Source organism: Chelonoidis abingdonii, chromosome 22 (assembly GCF_003597395.2).
Source record: "Chelonoidis abingdonii isolate Lonesome George chromosome 22, CheloAbing_2.0, whole genome shotgun sequence".
In the NCBI taxonomy this organism is placed as follows: domain Eukaryota; kingdom Metazoa; phylum Chordata; order Testudines; family Testudinidae; genus Chelonoidis; species Chelonoidis abingdonii.
The window spans coordinates 30,902,283-30,919,031 of record NC_133790.1 but is presented as its reverse complement, the minus strand read 5'-3'; the positions used below and the strand labels follow the sequence as shown (position 1 = coordinate 30,919,031).

The 16,749-nt window shown below is 51.9% G+C and overlaps 1 protein-coding gene across 1 annotated transcript in view; it reads left to right on the top strand.

Annotated features, from left to right (window-relative positions):
• DTX1 (deltex E3 ubiquitin ligase 1) overlaps positions 1-16,749 on the top strand; it is a 99,682-nt gene that overhangs the window by 37,543 nt on the left and 45,390 nt on the right. The window contains exon 3 of the mRNA XM_032805167.2: positions 9,944-10,625. Within this exon, the coding sequence (XP_032661058.1) occupies positions 9,944-10,625 (682 nt within the window). The remainder of the gene's footprint in view (positions 1-9,943; positions 10,626-16,749) is intronic.

The following is a 16,749-nucleotide window of genomic DNA, read 5'->3' as shown; positions in this document are numbered from 1 at the left end:
CTTGACAAAGCCCTGGCTGGGATGATTTAGTTGGGATTGGTCCTGCTTTGAGCAGGGGGTTGGACTAGATACCTCCTGAGGTCCCTTCCAACTCTGTTAGTCTATAATTCTATGATTCTAAGTAGAGTTGGCGAGTCCCACCCTACCATGCTACCTTGCCTTGTGTGCACCAGTGCATTCTGGGAAAATCTGAGTGGTTAAAGGGCCTGATTCTCCATTGTCTCTCCCTTTGTGGAGTCATTTATATCTGGGCAAAAGTGGGTGTGAAAATGCTGCCAGGTTACCTGCTCTGCACAGGAGCGAAGAGCTGCCCACTGGCATGTCCTTGTGCTGATCATGGGCAGCAGGACCAACCGAACTGGCCACATTGGCGCAGTCAGAAGGTCCTGTCTAGGCTGCACAACAGGATAACATCCATGTGCCAGCCTGGGGCTCTGGCAGGATGTTGGCACTAACTTACTTAGAGTCATCCATGCCAGGAGCTGGTTACAGCTGGTTCAGTTCTAGCCTCTCCTATCAAACCGCCCCCCCATACACACACATACACACTGCTCCACCAATAGCTATTCCCTTTAGGCTGAGCTCCAGTCACGCTGCTCTGTTTTGATGGCCATCCAGCCTATCCGATCCAATCATTGTTTTCCCCTCGGAAGGGCAGGAAGCCTTGTGACAGCCCGGTGTGCTGGGGCTCTTCCTCTGTGGATTTGTACAGGCGCTGAGGAGGGGGTGACCTCTACCCTCTGTCGGGCTCTTCCCCGATGATGTCATTCTGCCTCTTAGCTCACTTCCCATTCCACATCTCCAGCCAACCAGTTAGCAGATTCCTTTGGAGGTCACAGCTGTCTCCATGAGCGCACCCCCCTCCCTCGCCCTCCCAGCCACAGAGCCCTTTGGATCTTGCACAACAGCAGGAAAAGGGGAAAGTTACAGTTCAGAGCAGAGATGCTGGGCCAGATTCTGTGCTTAGTTACACCAGCTTAGTCGCACTGACGTGTCCATGGGGTTATTGAGACTTTCCCACCATCTGGTGGAAATCTGACCCCGTGAAGCCAATACATTTTACTCTTGCGTCGCTGAGAGCACAGTCCGGCCCATTGGCATTATTCAGGATTTACAACAGTGTAATTGGGATCAGAGTTGTATAACTGTGGTTCTCTAGATCCACAGCTTTGTAGCAAGCTTGATGTCCTCAGGTCCCCGCCGAGGCCTCGGAGGGACCCAAATGTAGCAGCAACTGCTGCTGGAGGGGCAACCACACCTCTTGAGCATCTCTCAAATATTGGACAGTTGCCACCTGCTTGCTGTCCTGTCTGGACTGGTTAGCACTGAGCTGGCTGTAATCTGGAACCTGAGGCTGCTTAATGGTAATGGCCAGAGACTCCATGTTGTCCGGATTAATAACCAGACCAATGCACACTGCTTCTTGCTGCACCAACTTGGCCATCAGCTGCAGAGATTCGAGATCTCGAAGCCGAATGGTGTTCAGCCCAACGCCAGCGACAGCTGCCTTTATCCATTAGCCAATCAGTGCAAATCCTGAACAATGATGGCGACAGAACACAGCCTTGCTGAACACCAGTGGAGATAGGAAACCATGCCATGTATCTGCCACTGAGGCAAACGCAGCTTTCTGTTCCATTGTCGAGCATGTCTATCAATGACACTGGCTGAAACACCTCATCAGATCCCAAAAATTCGCTCAATAAACTGAATCAAAGGCCTGGTGGAAGTCTGTTTAAAAAAAAAAGTGCTGCTCACGGCATATGAAATTCAACCATTTTCTCAAAAAGCTGTGCTTTCAGTGGCTTTCTTGGCATGGACGTATTAGAACGGAAGCTGAATGAATTTCAAAGTGTATATAACAAGGAATGTTGCTATATGGCCTGCAATCGTGTGGGTGTCAAAAGCTTTGATGGCCAGAGAAGATTTCCCAGTGATGGACATAAACTGAACCAGACCACTGCAGGCTGCTTGCCGGAGACCAATCTGCAGGGTACTCAATTTGCAAGGAGACCACATCCTTCTGGAATTTGCCATGAAGATGATGAATTGGGATGAGAATCTGGCAACAGTTACTCCAGATTTACTAGGGTTTTCATGCCAGCAGAGTCTGGCCCAATGGAGTTACTCTGGATTTACACCATTGTAACTGAGATCTGAAATCCTGAACTCCACCCCAGCATGTTGTGCCACTACAGCATGCAAAGGAATTGGGAAGCTGGTGTAACTGGGGATATCCAGGGGCCTACACCACCCACCTTCACAGCCCACAGCAAAGGGTGTGTATGGCTTGTCCCAATAACCCCTTGGTTGGTAGAACTTAGAGCAGCCCTGAGGCTGCTCTAGATTGCCCTGGGGACTGTGCTGCCTCCCCACAGCTCTAGGGATCATAGGGAGCAGAACTGTATTAAAACCACTTTTACCCTCTCTCCCCACCTCAGCTGCACCAAGCAGAGGTGTGGCATAGTGAGGACCTGACCCAGTAAGGGCCATGTTACTCCCGATTTCTCTCAGTGTAACAGATCAGAAATTAGCTTAGTGACTCTGCTTGGGTCTACTGACAAGAAAGAAAACAGGGATGTTTTACAGCAAGCTCCCATTCCACTGTTCTGATGCCATTTGTGCAGGCTGGCTTGGAGGGCTGGAACTGGGAGATTGCTTTGTTTTTAATAACATTTGCTTACAGAGCAGATTTTTATTATTGTTTCAAAGCATGCTGACACTTTCTTTTAAAGGGAAACACGTTGCCAAAGTTACAGCTACAACAGAGCCAAGAAGAGGATTTAACACACTGTGTGTCTGGGAAACAGCTTGTTCAGGAGGCTGGCAGCCGGCTCTCACTTCTAGGCTGAAAGCTGACCCCCGTTGGTTACGCACGAGAGATGTGACCATTTCAGGGCTCCTCTGGGGAAGGACTTGGGTGGGTTTAGCGCATTCCTGGAGAAGGGGCATTGGCACCAATTTGGCAGTCTCCCATCACTGTCGTCTTGTTAGTACATTTATGTTTCCCAACAGCCTTGTGTTAGCTCCATTGTTATACATAGGGACCTGAGGCTGAGAGACTAAGGCCCTGCTCCTCCAAGTTAGTGCAGAGTGAGGCCCCACAGGTAGTCAGTGTCTGTGCTAGCTTAGCGCCCAGCCAAGCTAACGAAGGCAGCTGCCTGCAGTAGGAAGCCTGGCTGGCTACACCGCCTGGCTGGCTGGAAGAGTCCGCAGACCAACTCTTAAGCCAGCAGCAGCAGCAGCAGTTCGGTGGTTGCTCAAAGCGTTCACCTTCAGCTGTGTTAGCATCTGTTCCTGCCCTCTCCCAGCCATGACTGCAACTTTCTTCCTGCTTTCCCTGACTCTTGGCCCCAATCCCTGGGTCGGAGTCCAACTTGACCCTTGGCCCTAGCATCTGGCTTCTGAATCTCGTTCTGACCCTCAGTCCTGTTTCCCAGCCCCGATGTCTGCTCTGACCACAAGGCATGACTGCCCGTGTCTTGGTCCCTGATGCTAGCTCACACTGTAATCAAAGACCTTTGAGGTTCTGGGCCTACCGGACTTGCCTGAGGTCACAGCAGCAGTCTATGGCAGAGCAGGGACTTCCCACCAGATCTCCTACGTGTTAGGCTAGTAACGTAACCTTCAACCATCCTTCCTCCCTACAGAGAGGCTATAGGCTCTTGGGCAAGGCCTGGAAGGGAGAGTCTAATGGGTTGAAAACTGAAGGGACATTCAGGCTTGAGCTGAGTCTCTGGCGCACTTATCCTGGCATAGCCATACCACAGACCCTCCTAGTATGGATGCTGCTTATACTGGCAAGAGTTCTTTTGCTGGCATGACAGGTTCTGCTTCCCTGAGCAATTTGTGAATACTTGGAGGATGAAGGGGTGATCACTAGCAGCCAGCATGGATTTACCAAGAACAAATTATGCCAAACCAGCCTGATGTCCTTTTTTCGGCAGGGTAACTGGTTGGTGGATAGGGGGAATGCCGTGAACATCATATACCCAGACTTCAACAAGGCTTTTGATGACATTCTGATAAGAAAGCTGGAGAAATGCTGGCTCAGCAGAACTACCATTAAGTAGATACCTAATTGGTTAAATAATTGCAGACAAACAGTGACTATTCATGGAATGATGTCAAACTGGAGGGAGTTCTCAATGGAGTTCCACAGGGTCTGTGCTGGTGTTAAGTATCAGAGAGGTAGCCGTGTTAGTTTGGGTCTGTAAAAGCAGCATAGAATGGATGTAGGAATAGAGAGAATACTGATCAAATGTGCAGAAACTAGAGAGGATCCAGAGGTGAGCGACAAAGATACTCGGTGAGATGGAATGCAGCCATACGAGCAAAGGCGGAAGGAACTGGATATGTTCAGTTTGGAAAAGAGGAGATGAAGGGGGGACATGGTATCGGTTTTCAAATATTTGAAAGGCTGCAGTTGTTCCCTGTTCGCACAGAGGGCAGGACAAGTGGCCATGGGTTCCAACTGCAGAGGAGCAGATTTAGATTAAATCTCAGGAAAAACTTCCTACTTGTAAGAACAGTTGGCCAGTGGAGCAGACGCCCAGGGAGGTCATGGAAACTCCTTCCCTGGAGGTTTTTCAAAGAAGGCTGGAGCCATCTGTCTGGAATAGTTTAGACCCAACAACTCCTGCATCTTGGCAGGGGTTAGACTAGATGACCCTTGCGGGCCCTTCTAGCCCGATGGTTCTAACATCATGTTGGTGTATCACATGCAGCACAGTTTACAACAGTGGTGATACCACTGGACTGGGGCTCCTGCAGCACCTGTCCAATTCTCCCCAGTTCCGTTGCTGAGAGCAGGAGCTTCTAAGTCGAGCTGGTTGGGAATTTTCTGATGAAATGGTTTCATTGGAAAATGCTGATTCCTCAAACCCAAAATGTTTTGCAGAAACATCTCTGAGCTGACAAACTTTTGTGTTTTGGGGAGTTGCTGGACAACCTGAGCCTCCAGGGTCCATGCCTCTGGGGCAGCCCCAGCTCTAACCAGCTCCCTGCTCCCAGAACTGCAGCAAGGAGCTTGGAAGCCTTGAGAACCCCAGCTGGGTACACTTGCAGGGTAGATATACCCACCTGAGGGACCTGGCAGCTCTGGAAGTCTCAGCTCAAGCTCGGACTCTGAGTTTTAGAGTCTCATGTCCCAGTCTCTCCCCTCGTCGGGCTCCTCATCCAGTTCTACTCCCCCTAGTCTCTGACTCCCAGTCTGCCCCCAGTGCTCCAGCCCCCATTCTAAATCTCCTTGCACAGGGAGTTCCAGCCTCCTTCAGCTTTCCCCTCCACCAGCTCCTTGTCAGAGCTTAGCCTCCCCCTGCTACCGTCACACTGGCCCCTGACCCCAGTTTCCTCGTCTAGCCTGTCCCAGTCTCTTCCCCGACACCAACCTGACTCCTCACCTGATCTTTAGTTCCCTCCCATGCCTCAGTTCCCAGTCTCTACCCACCAGGCTCCTTGTCAAAAATCTGTTCCTCTCCAGCCCCGCCACAGCTCCAACTCTTGTCCCTAGCTGCATTCAGATCAGGCTGCCTCTCATTCACGCTGCCTGCATGCCATCAGGGTGACCATTGAGAGGTGACAGCTGCCTTGAGCATCCAAGAGGAGCAATTGCATCCAGAAAGTCCTACTCCTCCCTGGGGGCCTGACCTGGAGCATGCTCTGTAGGGATGGTGCATGTGCAGTCTGCACTAGTTCTGTGGGGCTGGAGCATGCTCAGTGCAGATGCGCTCTGCAGAGAATTTAGCTGCCAAACTCTAACAAGTTTCTGTTGAGTGTGTGTGCATGGGAGCACTACAGCTTCTCAACCAAACGGTTGTAAGAATTTTTTTTAACATGGACAAAATAATGTATTTCCCCTTAATCTCGTTCTCAGAAACAGCTGAGCCATTTTTGCCAAAACCTACCCTAAAAAATCAGCCTAAGGCAGACCCCTGGCATGGGAAATCTAATGAAGCTGGAGTTTGGCAAAGGTCTTAGCAACTGAGAACAGAGTTTTATAATGGGAAGTGTCAGGACCCTTAAGAGCAGGTGGCGCCACCAGATTGCAGGATTAGTCAGTGGCAGTGATCAGTGATCAGCCAGTGGATTTATTGGCTAGCTGCCAGCATGGGCAGGGCCAGTGATTGAAACCAATCAGGTTGCCTCCCTGCCCTCAGCTCCACCTTTCTCCTTGTCAGTTATCCCTCCGCTGGAAGGGCTTGGAAAACCCAGTTCTGGAACAGGCTCTATGTTCCCATGTGTGAACTGCTGCTGTTGGAATAACCTCTGGCAAGCCCAGTTCTCCACCCCTCTCAGCCCCTTCAGAGGCCTAGTCCAAGCTGGCCAGTGCAGTAGCATCAATAATTCTATCCGAATGGACGTCTGCTTCTCGTTACCCCTCTCTCTGCACCCCAAACAAGGCCCAGTGCATCCCAGACAAGGCGCAGCGCACCCCGAACAAGGCGCAGCGCACCCCGAACAAGGCGCAGCGCACCCCGGTTGGAAAAGGAGGGCCGGGGCTAGGAGATTCCAGCTAGCCAAGCACTCTAATCATTCGCTGCGTTGTAAGTGTTTAAAACTAGATAAGGGACCAAGGAGTGGTGCAGCCTTCAGATCTGTGTCCTCAGTTAGGTCTCAGCTCTCCCCAAAGCTGGGACCTCTTTGGATCTGGGGTTTGGTTCAGGCTGGTCTATGCTGAGACCTCCTGGCCAAGGAGGAACCTGAACTCTCCTCCCAAGCTGTCTCTTCAGTTCATGTCGAAAGACTCATCTTCCCCTCCAGCCAATGATCCACACAATCTCCTCTGTAACGAAACAATCCAGCCCCCCAGCCAAGACTCCCAGTGCCCTGAACTCTGCTCATTGTAAGTCCCCAACAACTTGGGGCGCACTGTTGCCTGCTGCATGGGAGCCTGCAGAAAGTACTGGCACTCACCTGCAGCAGCTGCAGAGCTCTGTGACCCTTTTATACCAGCCATGCCACATCCAAATGAGCTGCATTGCAGAGAGGAGGGCAGCAGCTCTTCACTGCCAGCCTCCACATCCTGCCCTCTTCATCCATCACTGCTCCCTCCCGTGTGGTACTACCTAGACAGAGCAGCCGGTTCGCTCTCGCTCTCATTTTCCATAATCTCTCTCTCTCTTTCAGTCTCCTTTGAAGATGGGGGGCGGGGGGAAGAGAAGGAGACCAGAAAATGTGGGTGCAGGGTGGAGTAGTAAGAGTGCTAGAAACATTGATCTGGCTAAAAGAACAGGAGGACTTGTGGCACCTTAGAGACTAACACATTTATTTCAGCATTAGCTTTCGTGGGCTACAACCCACTTCTTCGGATGCATAGAATGGAACATATAATAAGGAGATATATACACATACAGAGAACATGAAAAGGTGGGAGCCGCCATACCAACTCTAAGAGGCTAATTAATTAAGATGAGCTATTATCAGCAGGAGAAAAAAAACTTTTGTAGTGATAATCAAGATGACCCATTTCAGACAGTTGACAAGAAGATGTGAGGATACTTAACATGGGGAAACAGAAGCAATTTGTGTAATGACCCAGCCACTCCCAGTCTCTATTCAAGCCTAAATTAATGGTATCTAGTTTGCAAATTAATTCCAGTTCAGCAGTTTCTCGTTGGAGTCTGTTTTTGAAGCTTTTCTGTTGCAAAATTGTCTCCTTTAAGTCTGTTATTGAGTGACCAGAGAGGTTGAAGTGTTTTCCGACTGGTGTTTGAATGTTATGATTCCTGATGTCAGATTTGTGTCCATTATTCTTTTGATCTGACTGATTTCCTTTCACTTAAGGCCACATCTGCCCAGGGATTTCAGCCACTAGTGGAGTTGCATTGGTACAACCAGCTAGTGTAGACATGGTTGAAGGTGGGGCAGCCTGCTCCAATTCGAATCATGCTGTGCTGGTATCGTGTGCCTACATGAGGGATGGCACCGGTGCAGCTATGCCAGTGGCTGAAACCCCAGTGTAGACAAGGCCTTGATATTAATACAGTCACCAGATTCCTGTGTTCACAGCAGCTCACTTGGGTTTCCAGTGAACCAAGCGACAGCCATGGGTATCCTGCCAAAGGGGATTCAGGGCACCACGTAGTCTGTCTACAGTGCAGTCGAAGGCGTGATGGCAGCTGGGGCTGACACACCCGCGCTAGCTCTAATCTAGCTAAAAATAGCAATGGAGACGTGGCAGCGTAAGCGGCAGCACGGGTGTAAGCCCAGAGTCTCAGGTGTGCTGCCTTGTTTCACACTGAGGCAACAGTTCCCTAATTACTGTCCTTTCCCACAAAAATTGAGGGAGTGGAAAATAATGAAGAGGACAGGTCACTGATTCAGAGTGTTCTGGATTTCTTGGTAAATGGTGCAAGCAAACTATATGTATTTTCATATGGCTCTATGTAAATGTACACACCTAGGAACAAAGAATGTCAGCTGTACTTACTGGGTGGGGGACTCTATCCTGGGGCGCAGTGACTCTAAAATTGATTTGGGGGTCGTGGTGGCTAATCAGCTGAATGTGAGCTCCGGGTGCGACACTGTGCCCAAAAGAGCCAACGCAGTTCTGGAATATATGAACAAGGGCATCTCAAGTAGGAGCAGAGAGGTTATTTCACCTCTGTATTTGTGTGACCACTGCTGAATCCCATGTCCAGTTCTGGTGCCCACAGTTCAAGGCAGATGTTGATAAATTGGAGAAGGGTCAGTAAAAAGCATAGGCTCTGAGACCCTCCCCACTCATGGGGTCTCAGAGGCTGGGCTCCAGACCGAGCCCAAACGTCTACACAGCAATTTTTAGTCCTGCAGCCGAAGCCCCCCAAGCCCAAGTGAGCCGACCTGGGCCAGTCGTGGCCTTGCCACGGGTCCTTTATTGCAGTGTAGACGTACCCAAAGAGAAGGTTCAGGGGTGACTTGACCACAGTCTATAAGTACCTACATGGGAAACCAGTATTTACTAATAAGCACTCCACTCTAGCAGGGAATGGTCTAACATGGTCCCATGGCTGGTAGTTGAAGCCAGACACATTCAGACTGAAAACCAGGTGTACATTTTTTGATCCTGTTGGAGCCTGATGTGGTGTGTGTGTGTGGGGCTCCATGGCCAATGGCTTATGCAATATGTGGGGGCCTTCTGTGGCTTGTGTGGTTGGTACCAGGGAAATGGAACCTTTCACAGGTAGGTCACTGACTCTAGCTGAGTCAAAGTGCTGGTGTTCCATAGCTTGTGTGGAGTGAGTTTGTTCAGACCAGTTCCTAGGGCTCAGGTATTGAACCCACAAAATCCATTGTCACTAGTTAACACTTACTGGCTCCTGGTTGGCGGCTGAACCAAGCACTGAATGGCCCATTGAGACTGAACCCCCTACCTGTTCCAGGGTGGGCCCCCCAAATCAGGGCTCAGCCCCACTACGGTGGGAGAGCCGTGTTCTGCCACTCCCTATGCTGACCTTGATGCCCAGGCTCTGACTTGCCGCTCTGTTACTCCAGTACCACTCTGGATTCCAGTGGAAGTACCCTGGCATCAGCTTGGAGTAAAGCCAGGGTAACCCCATGCCTACCCCGGGGCGAGGGGCGGATTGGGCTCAGGATAGAGCTGTTTGTAATATAGTAAGTGGGTTTTGCTTCCAATAATTCTAGAGGGCCAGAATCTCTGTGGGTGTAAGTTGGTATTGCTGCATTGAAATCAGCTGTGATTTACACCAGCTGAGGATCTGGCCCTGATGGGTGTAAAAAGCCCAGGGTGATAGCTGGGAACAAGCTCTGCTCAAGTGTTAGGAAAACCAGGGCTTGAAGGACCATCCCAGTGTATGCAATCCTGTCTCACCTGGAGAAGTCGCCCAGGCTGACCTGGATTGGCCAGGCTCACCTCGGAGGGCTCCATTCTTCACACGAACTAGTGTGTTTGACCCATGCAGAGGAACTCAACGTCCCTTTTCTGTGTTCTTCCTTCCCCCAGGGACCATGCGCCCAGTGAGGAGGAACTTCTATGACCCCTCCTCAGCCCCTGGGAAGGGTATCGTGTGGGAGTGGGAGAACGACAACAACTCCTGGACCCCGTATGACATGGATATTTGCATCACCATCCAGAATGCCTATGAGAAGCAGCATCCGTGGCTGGACCTCTCCTCTCTGGGCTTCTGCTACCTGATCTACTTCAATAGCATGTCACAGATGAACCGGCAGACACAGCGGAAGCGCCGACTCCGGCGCCGCATGGACCTGGCATACCCGCTCACCATGGGCTCCATCCCCAAGTCCCAGTCCTGGCCTGTGGGCACCAACTCCGGGCAGCCGTGTTCCTGCCAGCAGTGCCTTCTGGTCAATAGCACCAGGGCAGCCTCCAATGCCATCCTGGCCTCGCAGCGGAGGAAGGTGTATGTGGGGAACAGCAATGGGACTCTGACTGTTAGGCAGAGCAACACTTTCAACAGCACAGCATTGTGGTCTGCGGGCACCATGGCAACTGGGGGGACAGCTAAGATGGAGCAGGTCCGGTCCCCTAGCGGCATGCAAGTGACCACCTTCTCCCGAAGCCAGAGCGCTCCCACTGGCACCCATCTTCCTGGGCAGAACAACCTGAACAGGCCTGGCACGCAACAGGTTGCAATACTGAGTACCAGGACCTCCATCCCACCAGGGTAAGGATCCTTACCTCTTGTGGCTTCAGTGGCGAGGCAGTGGGGGTAGCTACTGAAGGGCAGATGTGGAGCCAGGTCACATTATAGGGCTGTTAAAATGGTCCAGTGCCCCTCAGCCATAATGCCTATGGTGATATATGGCCTGCATGTTTATGTAGTCTGGCATTCTCTGCCCTGTTGCACTCAGACACCCTCAGCTCTCATCTGGAGCAGACGCACCCTCCTGAGTAGATGATGGAATTCAGTTTCTGTTCTTTCAAACATTGGCCTGATTCTCTTCTCTCTTACGCCTGGGTAAATCAGGAGTGACTTCACTGGTGTCAGTGATGTAACACTGGGGTCAAGCCAGTGTAAGTGAGAGGAGAACCAGATGCCTGGTGTCCGCTATGCTACTTGGCTAGTGGAGTCCAAACCTGGCGTGGAAGGAACACCCCTCCCTGGTGGGATTCAGTTTTCATGTTCTGTCAATCTTGATAACCCTCCTCTGCTCCACCAATGGCATCTAGCCCTGCCCTGGGGGGAACCCCGCCATTCCTGAAGGTGACATGGGGATTCTGTGCCTTATAGATCAAATATATGGAGAGAGCAGTTCCATGGCCGTGACTGCGGACTTGTGCAGACACTGTTCTATGTGATCACGTGTCACCCTTTTCCAGGCTTCCATCCTGTCCAAAGAGGGGCCTGTGTCACTTGGTATTTCCTGGAGGGGGATCTGCATTGTTCTTTAGGTGTGTTCATTGTCAGAGAGCCTGACATTCGTGACTAGCTCCACGCAGCTCCCCGAGGGCCCACACACGGTGCTACACCCCTCCCCTACTTCCAGTGGGGAAAGCCAGGATGAATTCATGGGAGGGCTTTCCACATGGAACCAGTCACCGACCACGAGAGGAGGGCCAGGGTGGCTGGCACCAGGGTGGGATGGGAAGGGAAGAGCTGGGTGTGGTGGGCAGTCCTGGAACTTGACAAGAATATAACCTAGTTGAAGTCACCCTGGCCCCATCAACATCCGTCTGTTCCTCTCTCCTCCATGTCCTTCTTCCCAGTAACATACACAGTCCAGTCTGGTTTAAGAGTAGCAGCTGTGTTAGTCTGTGTCCGCAAAAAGAACAGGAGTACTTGTGGCACCTTAGACGCTAACAAATTTATTTCAGCATGAGCTTTCGTGAGCTACAGCTCACTTCTTCGGATGCACAGAATGGAACACACAGACAGGAGAGATTTATACATACAGAGAACATACAGCTCACTTCTTCGGATGCACAGAATGGAACACACAGACAGGAGATATTTGTACATACAGAGAATGTATACATACATTACACTAATTGAATCTATTTCCTTATGTTAAGTTCTCCTCACACCTTCTATGGGTCATCTTAATTATCACTTCAAAAGTTTTTTTTCCCCTGCTGAGGATAGCTCATCTCAATTGATTAGACTCTTCCTGTTGGTACGCGTACTTCCACCTTTTCATGTTCTCTGTATGTATAAATATCTCCTGTCTGTGTGTTCCATTCTGTGCATCTGAAGAAGTGAGCTGTAGCTCACGAAAGCTCAGTCCAGTCTGGGCAGAGGAAACCTCCCCCCTTTTGAACTTCTAGGCCCATGGGCGTGGTAGCCATCCTGTGCCTAAGTGGACTGTGTGGGGTCCCTCCTGGGCCCCATTAGCTCAGTCAAAGGGGTTGTTGCAGATCCACTCCAGCCCAGAAGCTCATCCCACCTCTGCAGGGTGTGCAGCCCCACGTGGCCAGCAACATGGAGCACTGACCATAGACCCGGCTCTGGGGCCGGTAGCTGATGAGAACAGGGACAGCCTGTGCTGGAGACAGCAGCTGGTATTTCTGAGCAGCCCTGAACTGGCAGGTGCTGGCCCGGGCCAAGGGGAGACAGAAAGGGCTGTTGTTCCAAGAAGGATGTCAGGTGCTGTGCCCTGCCATGCAGCCTTGCAGAGCCTGGGCCATGCAACCAGCGGCGGCTCCAGGCACCAGCGCTGCAAGCACATGTCTGGGGCGGCAAGCCATGGGGGCGCCCTGCCAGTCCCTGTGAGGGTGGCAGTCAGGCAACCTTCAGCGGCTTGTCTGCAGGAGGTCCACCGGTCCCGCAGATTCGGCGGCAGTTTGGCGGCGGGTACACCAAAGGCACGGGACTGGTGGACCTCCTGCAGGCAAGCCGCCAAATCTGCGGGACCGGGGACCTCCCGCAGGCAAGCTGCCAAATCTGCAGAACCAGGGACCTCCTGCAAGCAAGCTGCCAAATCTGCAGGACCGGGGACCTGCCACAGGCAAGGCGCCAAATCTGCGGGACCGGGGACCTCCTGCTGACAAGCCGTCGAAGGCTGCACAGCAAAAAAGCTAGAGCCGCCCCTGCTTGCAACCGCCCACCCCGGAGCCTCCATGCAGAGCTGAAGAGCTGGGGGAGAGGGGTGTCCAACTGTCACTGGGGGTCAGGCTGCCTACCTGAGGGGTCGGCTTTGTGCGCTGAAAGTTGTGTGGTCTTGTTGCTGTGGCAACCGGGTCCAGGTGCAGTGGGCTGTAAACACAAGGGGATTCTCCCGGCATTGCTAAGTGTCAGCTCCTGCTTCTCGCTCTCAATCTCCCAGTCTCGTTCCTTCTCCATCCCTAGTCCCCCCGCCCCGATCTGATTTAGTGAATCCTTAATTTGCAGTGCTAGGGCCCATCAACCTCCCCAGCGGCTCAATGGACTGTAGCTAGATAGACAGATGGATAGAGTGAGTGGATGGGAAGGAGGGATGAGGACTGGGATGGAGGGATAGAGGTGATGGGTGGAGGAGAGAGATGGGGAAGGAGGAGAGGGATGGGAAAGGAGAGATGGAGGAGGGATGGCTATGGATGGATGGATAGAAGGAAGGCCTGGGGATGGAGGGCAGGGATGGGGAGGGAAGGGAGGGATGTGGAGGGATGCGGATGGAGGGAGAGGAGGGATACGGGAAGGGAGCCCCAGTAACACTAGCAGCAAGGCTCAGAGGGAGGTGCCTTGCCAGGGCTGTAGACCCAGTCAAAATAATCCAGAGCTTTGGTGTGGTGTGTGCAGGGGCTCAGTCCGTGCTCTCTGTGCTGGGAGGAGCGATGCAGCCAAGTCTGAGCAGTGCTTCCAGTGGGCTTGCAGAGCCCAGCAGGGGCCATCTGTGTTCTTCTCAGGGTCTGATGCTCCTTGCAACCATACCATGAGACATGCTGGAGATGCAGGGGCATGACTCTGTGTTCATGTCCGGTTGGACGTTAATCCCATGGGTTTATCTGGGTTTGCTGTCAGACTGTAGAGCTCTTGGGTTGGGTAGTGCTGTTATTGCCAATCAGAGATCAGCTTCACTGGGCAGGGTAGACCACTAGGCTGGGACTTGGGAGACCTGGGTTCTCTTCCTGGCTCTGCCATTGGCCTGCTGGGTGACCCTGGACAAGTCATTTCACCTCTCAGAGCCTCAGTTTTCCCATCTGTAAATGATATTGACCTTCTTTGTAGAGTGCTTTGAGATCTATGAATGTAAGGTGCTATAAAAAGCTAGAATATTATTCTTCATATTGGACTGGGCTTCATCATTATTCTGGGTCCATCCCTAGTCAATATTTGGGCTTAGATACCAGGCTGGTAGATGCCTGAGAAATATCTTTGCTAGCTAGGGTCAGATCCTCAACTCGTGTAACTTGGCCCAGATGTGCTGAAATAATGGAGCTATGCTGAGTCCCATGAGTTGAGGAGCTGCCCCAGAACCCATACAGTGGGGGAGGGATAGCTCAGTGGTTTGAGCATTGGCCTGCTAAACCCAGCGTTGTGAGCTCAGTCCTTGAGGGGGCCATTTGGGGCAAAAATCTGTCTGGGGATTGGCCCTGCTTTGAGCAGGGGGTTGGACTAGATACCTCCTGAGGTCCCTTCCAACCCTGATATTCTGTGATACAATAGGCAGTCAGCAAGGCTAGCACATTCATCCCAGGACCATCATAGTCAGTTAGTCTGGATCACACAGACTCAAGAACTGCCCCTCAGTAACACCTAACAAAAGCAAAGCCAGCCTGACTCAGACACGACTTCCACCTCCCTGCTTTTCAGCTGTTCCCCCTTGTTCCCTCCTCTGCTTTGCACACTGAGCAGCAGAGCCACCCCCAGCCCTTCTCCAATCAGCCTGAGAAATGTATTGGAATTTGGAACAAGCTGTCCTAGCCTGACTCTCATAACCTCTGTCTGTGATGAACCGGGCAACTCTCTGAGATCCCTCGAAGCCCTGGCAACACCAGCCTATCTCCAAATCACTCCAAGGCAGTGGAGCACGTTCTGCTCTTGGGTACCCCAGGGAAGCTCGCTGAGGGCAAGGCGGGTTCCCTGGGGACTTTTCCCAATGTAAGAAGCTTTCTACATTGTTATATCTAACTAGAGGCTCTTTCCTGGCCTGTCCCCTGTGAATTAAACAGAGAGGGCCAGCTCCTTAGCTGGTGCCAGTTGGTAGAACTCCACTGAAGTCAGTGGAACGATGCTGATTTACACAGCTGAGGAGCTAGCCCCCTGGGGATGAGGGAGCTGCAGATGAGTCTAAACTAGATCCTCAGCAGGCTTGCCAGGTGAGTGTCCCCCTAGGTCAATCCTACAGGCCCCGTGTTCTGCTCCCTCCCGTGTGGTCCCTCTCAGCAGCCCTCACTCCCTTGGCTTCCATTTAATTCTGCAGCATTCACTTGACAAGCCTCTTGCATTCCTCACCATCTGGGGGCTTCCTTTTCCTTCCACTTCCTGAGCTCTTCCCATTCCACAGGTGTCTCTCTATCTTTCTCCTCCCCTCCTTAGTTCTGCTTTTTGGCCCTGGCCCCCTCAGGCAAACCAGTGCCTGTTTTCAGTCCCCAGGAGCGAGGGAGATAAACCCGATTGGATTAACTGTAAAACCACAGTTAATCCAAGGCCATGAGTGAGGCAATTGCAGTCCCCAGCCCCGCCTCACTAACACCTAGGGGCTGTGTATATATTCATACCCAACTGAGAGCCTCTCAGCATGGAGGTGGGGAGGGATGTGATGGAACATTGCAGAGCTGGAGAGACCAGGGCAGCCTGGGGAAGATTAGCCCTCCAGTGCGGTTGATCTAGTGCTGGCACAGGGGTTTCTGGGGGCAGAAAGGGTTCGTCAGTTCACCCCAATAACTCATTGCCAACAGGTGTGGTACCACACGACAAGAAAAGAACATGTATGTTTTATAGTGGAAGCCCTCCTGGGCTCAGCATAGCCTCATTGACTCAGTGGAGCTGCTGATTTACATCAGCTGAGGATCTGGCCCATCAATTCCAAGCAGACAGATGCAATCCATCAACACTCCCTGAATGGGAAATTCAGACTATTCCACCTTCTTCAGCCCTCTGTTTCTGCCACTTCATATCCAAAACTCTCCCCAGGCCTCGGGGGGGTCTGAGAGCAGCCTTCAAACGGGGAAAGGAGATGGGGAGGAGATGAGTCCAGAGACTGGAAATGGCCCATAGAGATTTCTGGCTCGAGCCCAGTCCATGTCAGCTGATGGCCTGTGTGAAATGAACTGGCAGGTCTCAGTCCAGTTCTGACATCACCCAGGCTGCAATTCGCTCACCCTGGGTGGGGTTGTCAGCATAGGAGGCAAGGACTGAATGCGGCATGGAAGATGAATGGTCACCCTTCCAGGTCAGAGTCCGGGCATGCAGGCAGTGTGGCAGGGGAGGAGTTTTCATTGTGCTCTATCTGTTCTGCACATAAACAAAGAGTTGTGGTCTCCAAGGGGCTCCCAGAACTTTACTTCTCATCAGTACTAAAGTGCCTTTGCCAGGGTGGAGGAGGATACAACCCAGAACGTAGCTGACTGGTTAGGTGGGAACAAATCATAGAATCATGGAATATCAGAGTTGGAAGGGACCTCATCTAGTCCCACCCCCTGCTCAAAGCAGGACCAGTCCCCAGGTAAATCATCCCAGCCAGGGCTTTGTCAAGCCTGACCTTAAAAACCTCTAAGGATGGAGATTCCACCACCTCCCTAGCTAACCCATTCCAGTGCTTCACCACCCTCCTAGTGAAATAGTGTTTCCTAATATCCAACCTAGACCTCCCCCCTGCAACTTGAGACCATTACTCCTTGTTCTGTCATCTGCTACCACTGAGAACAAT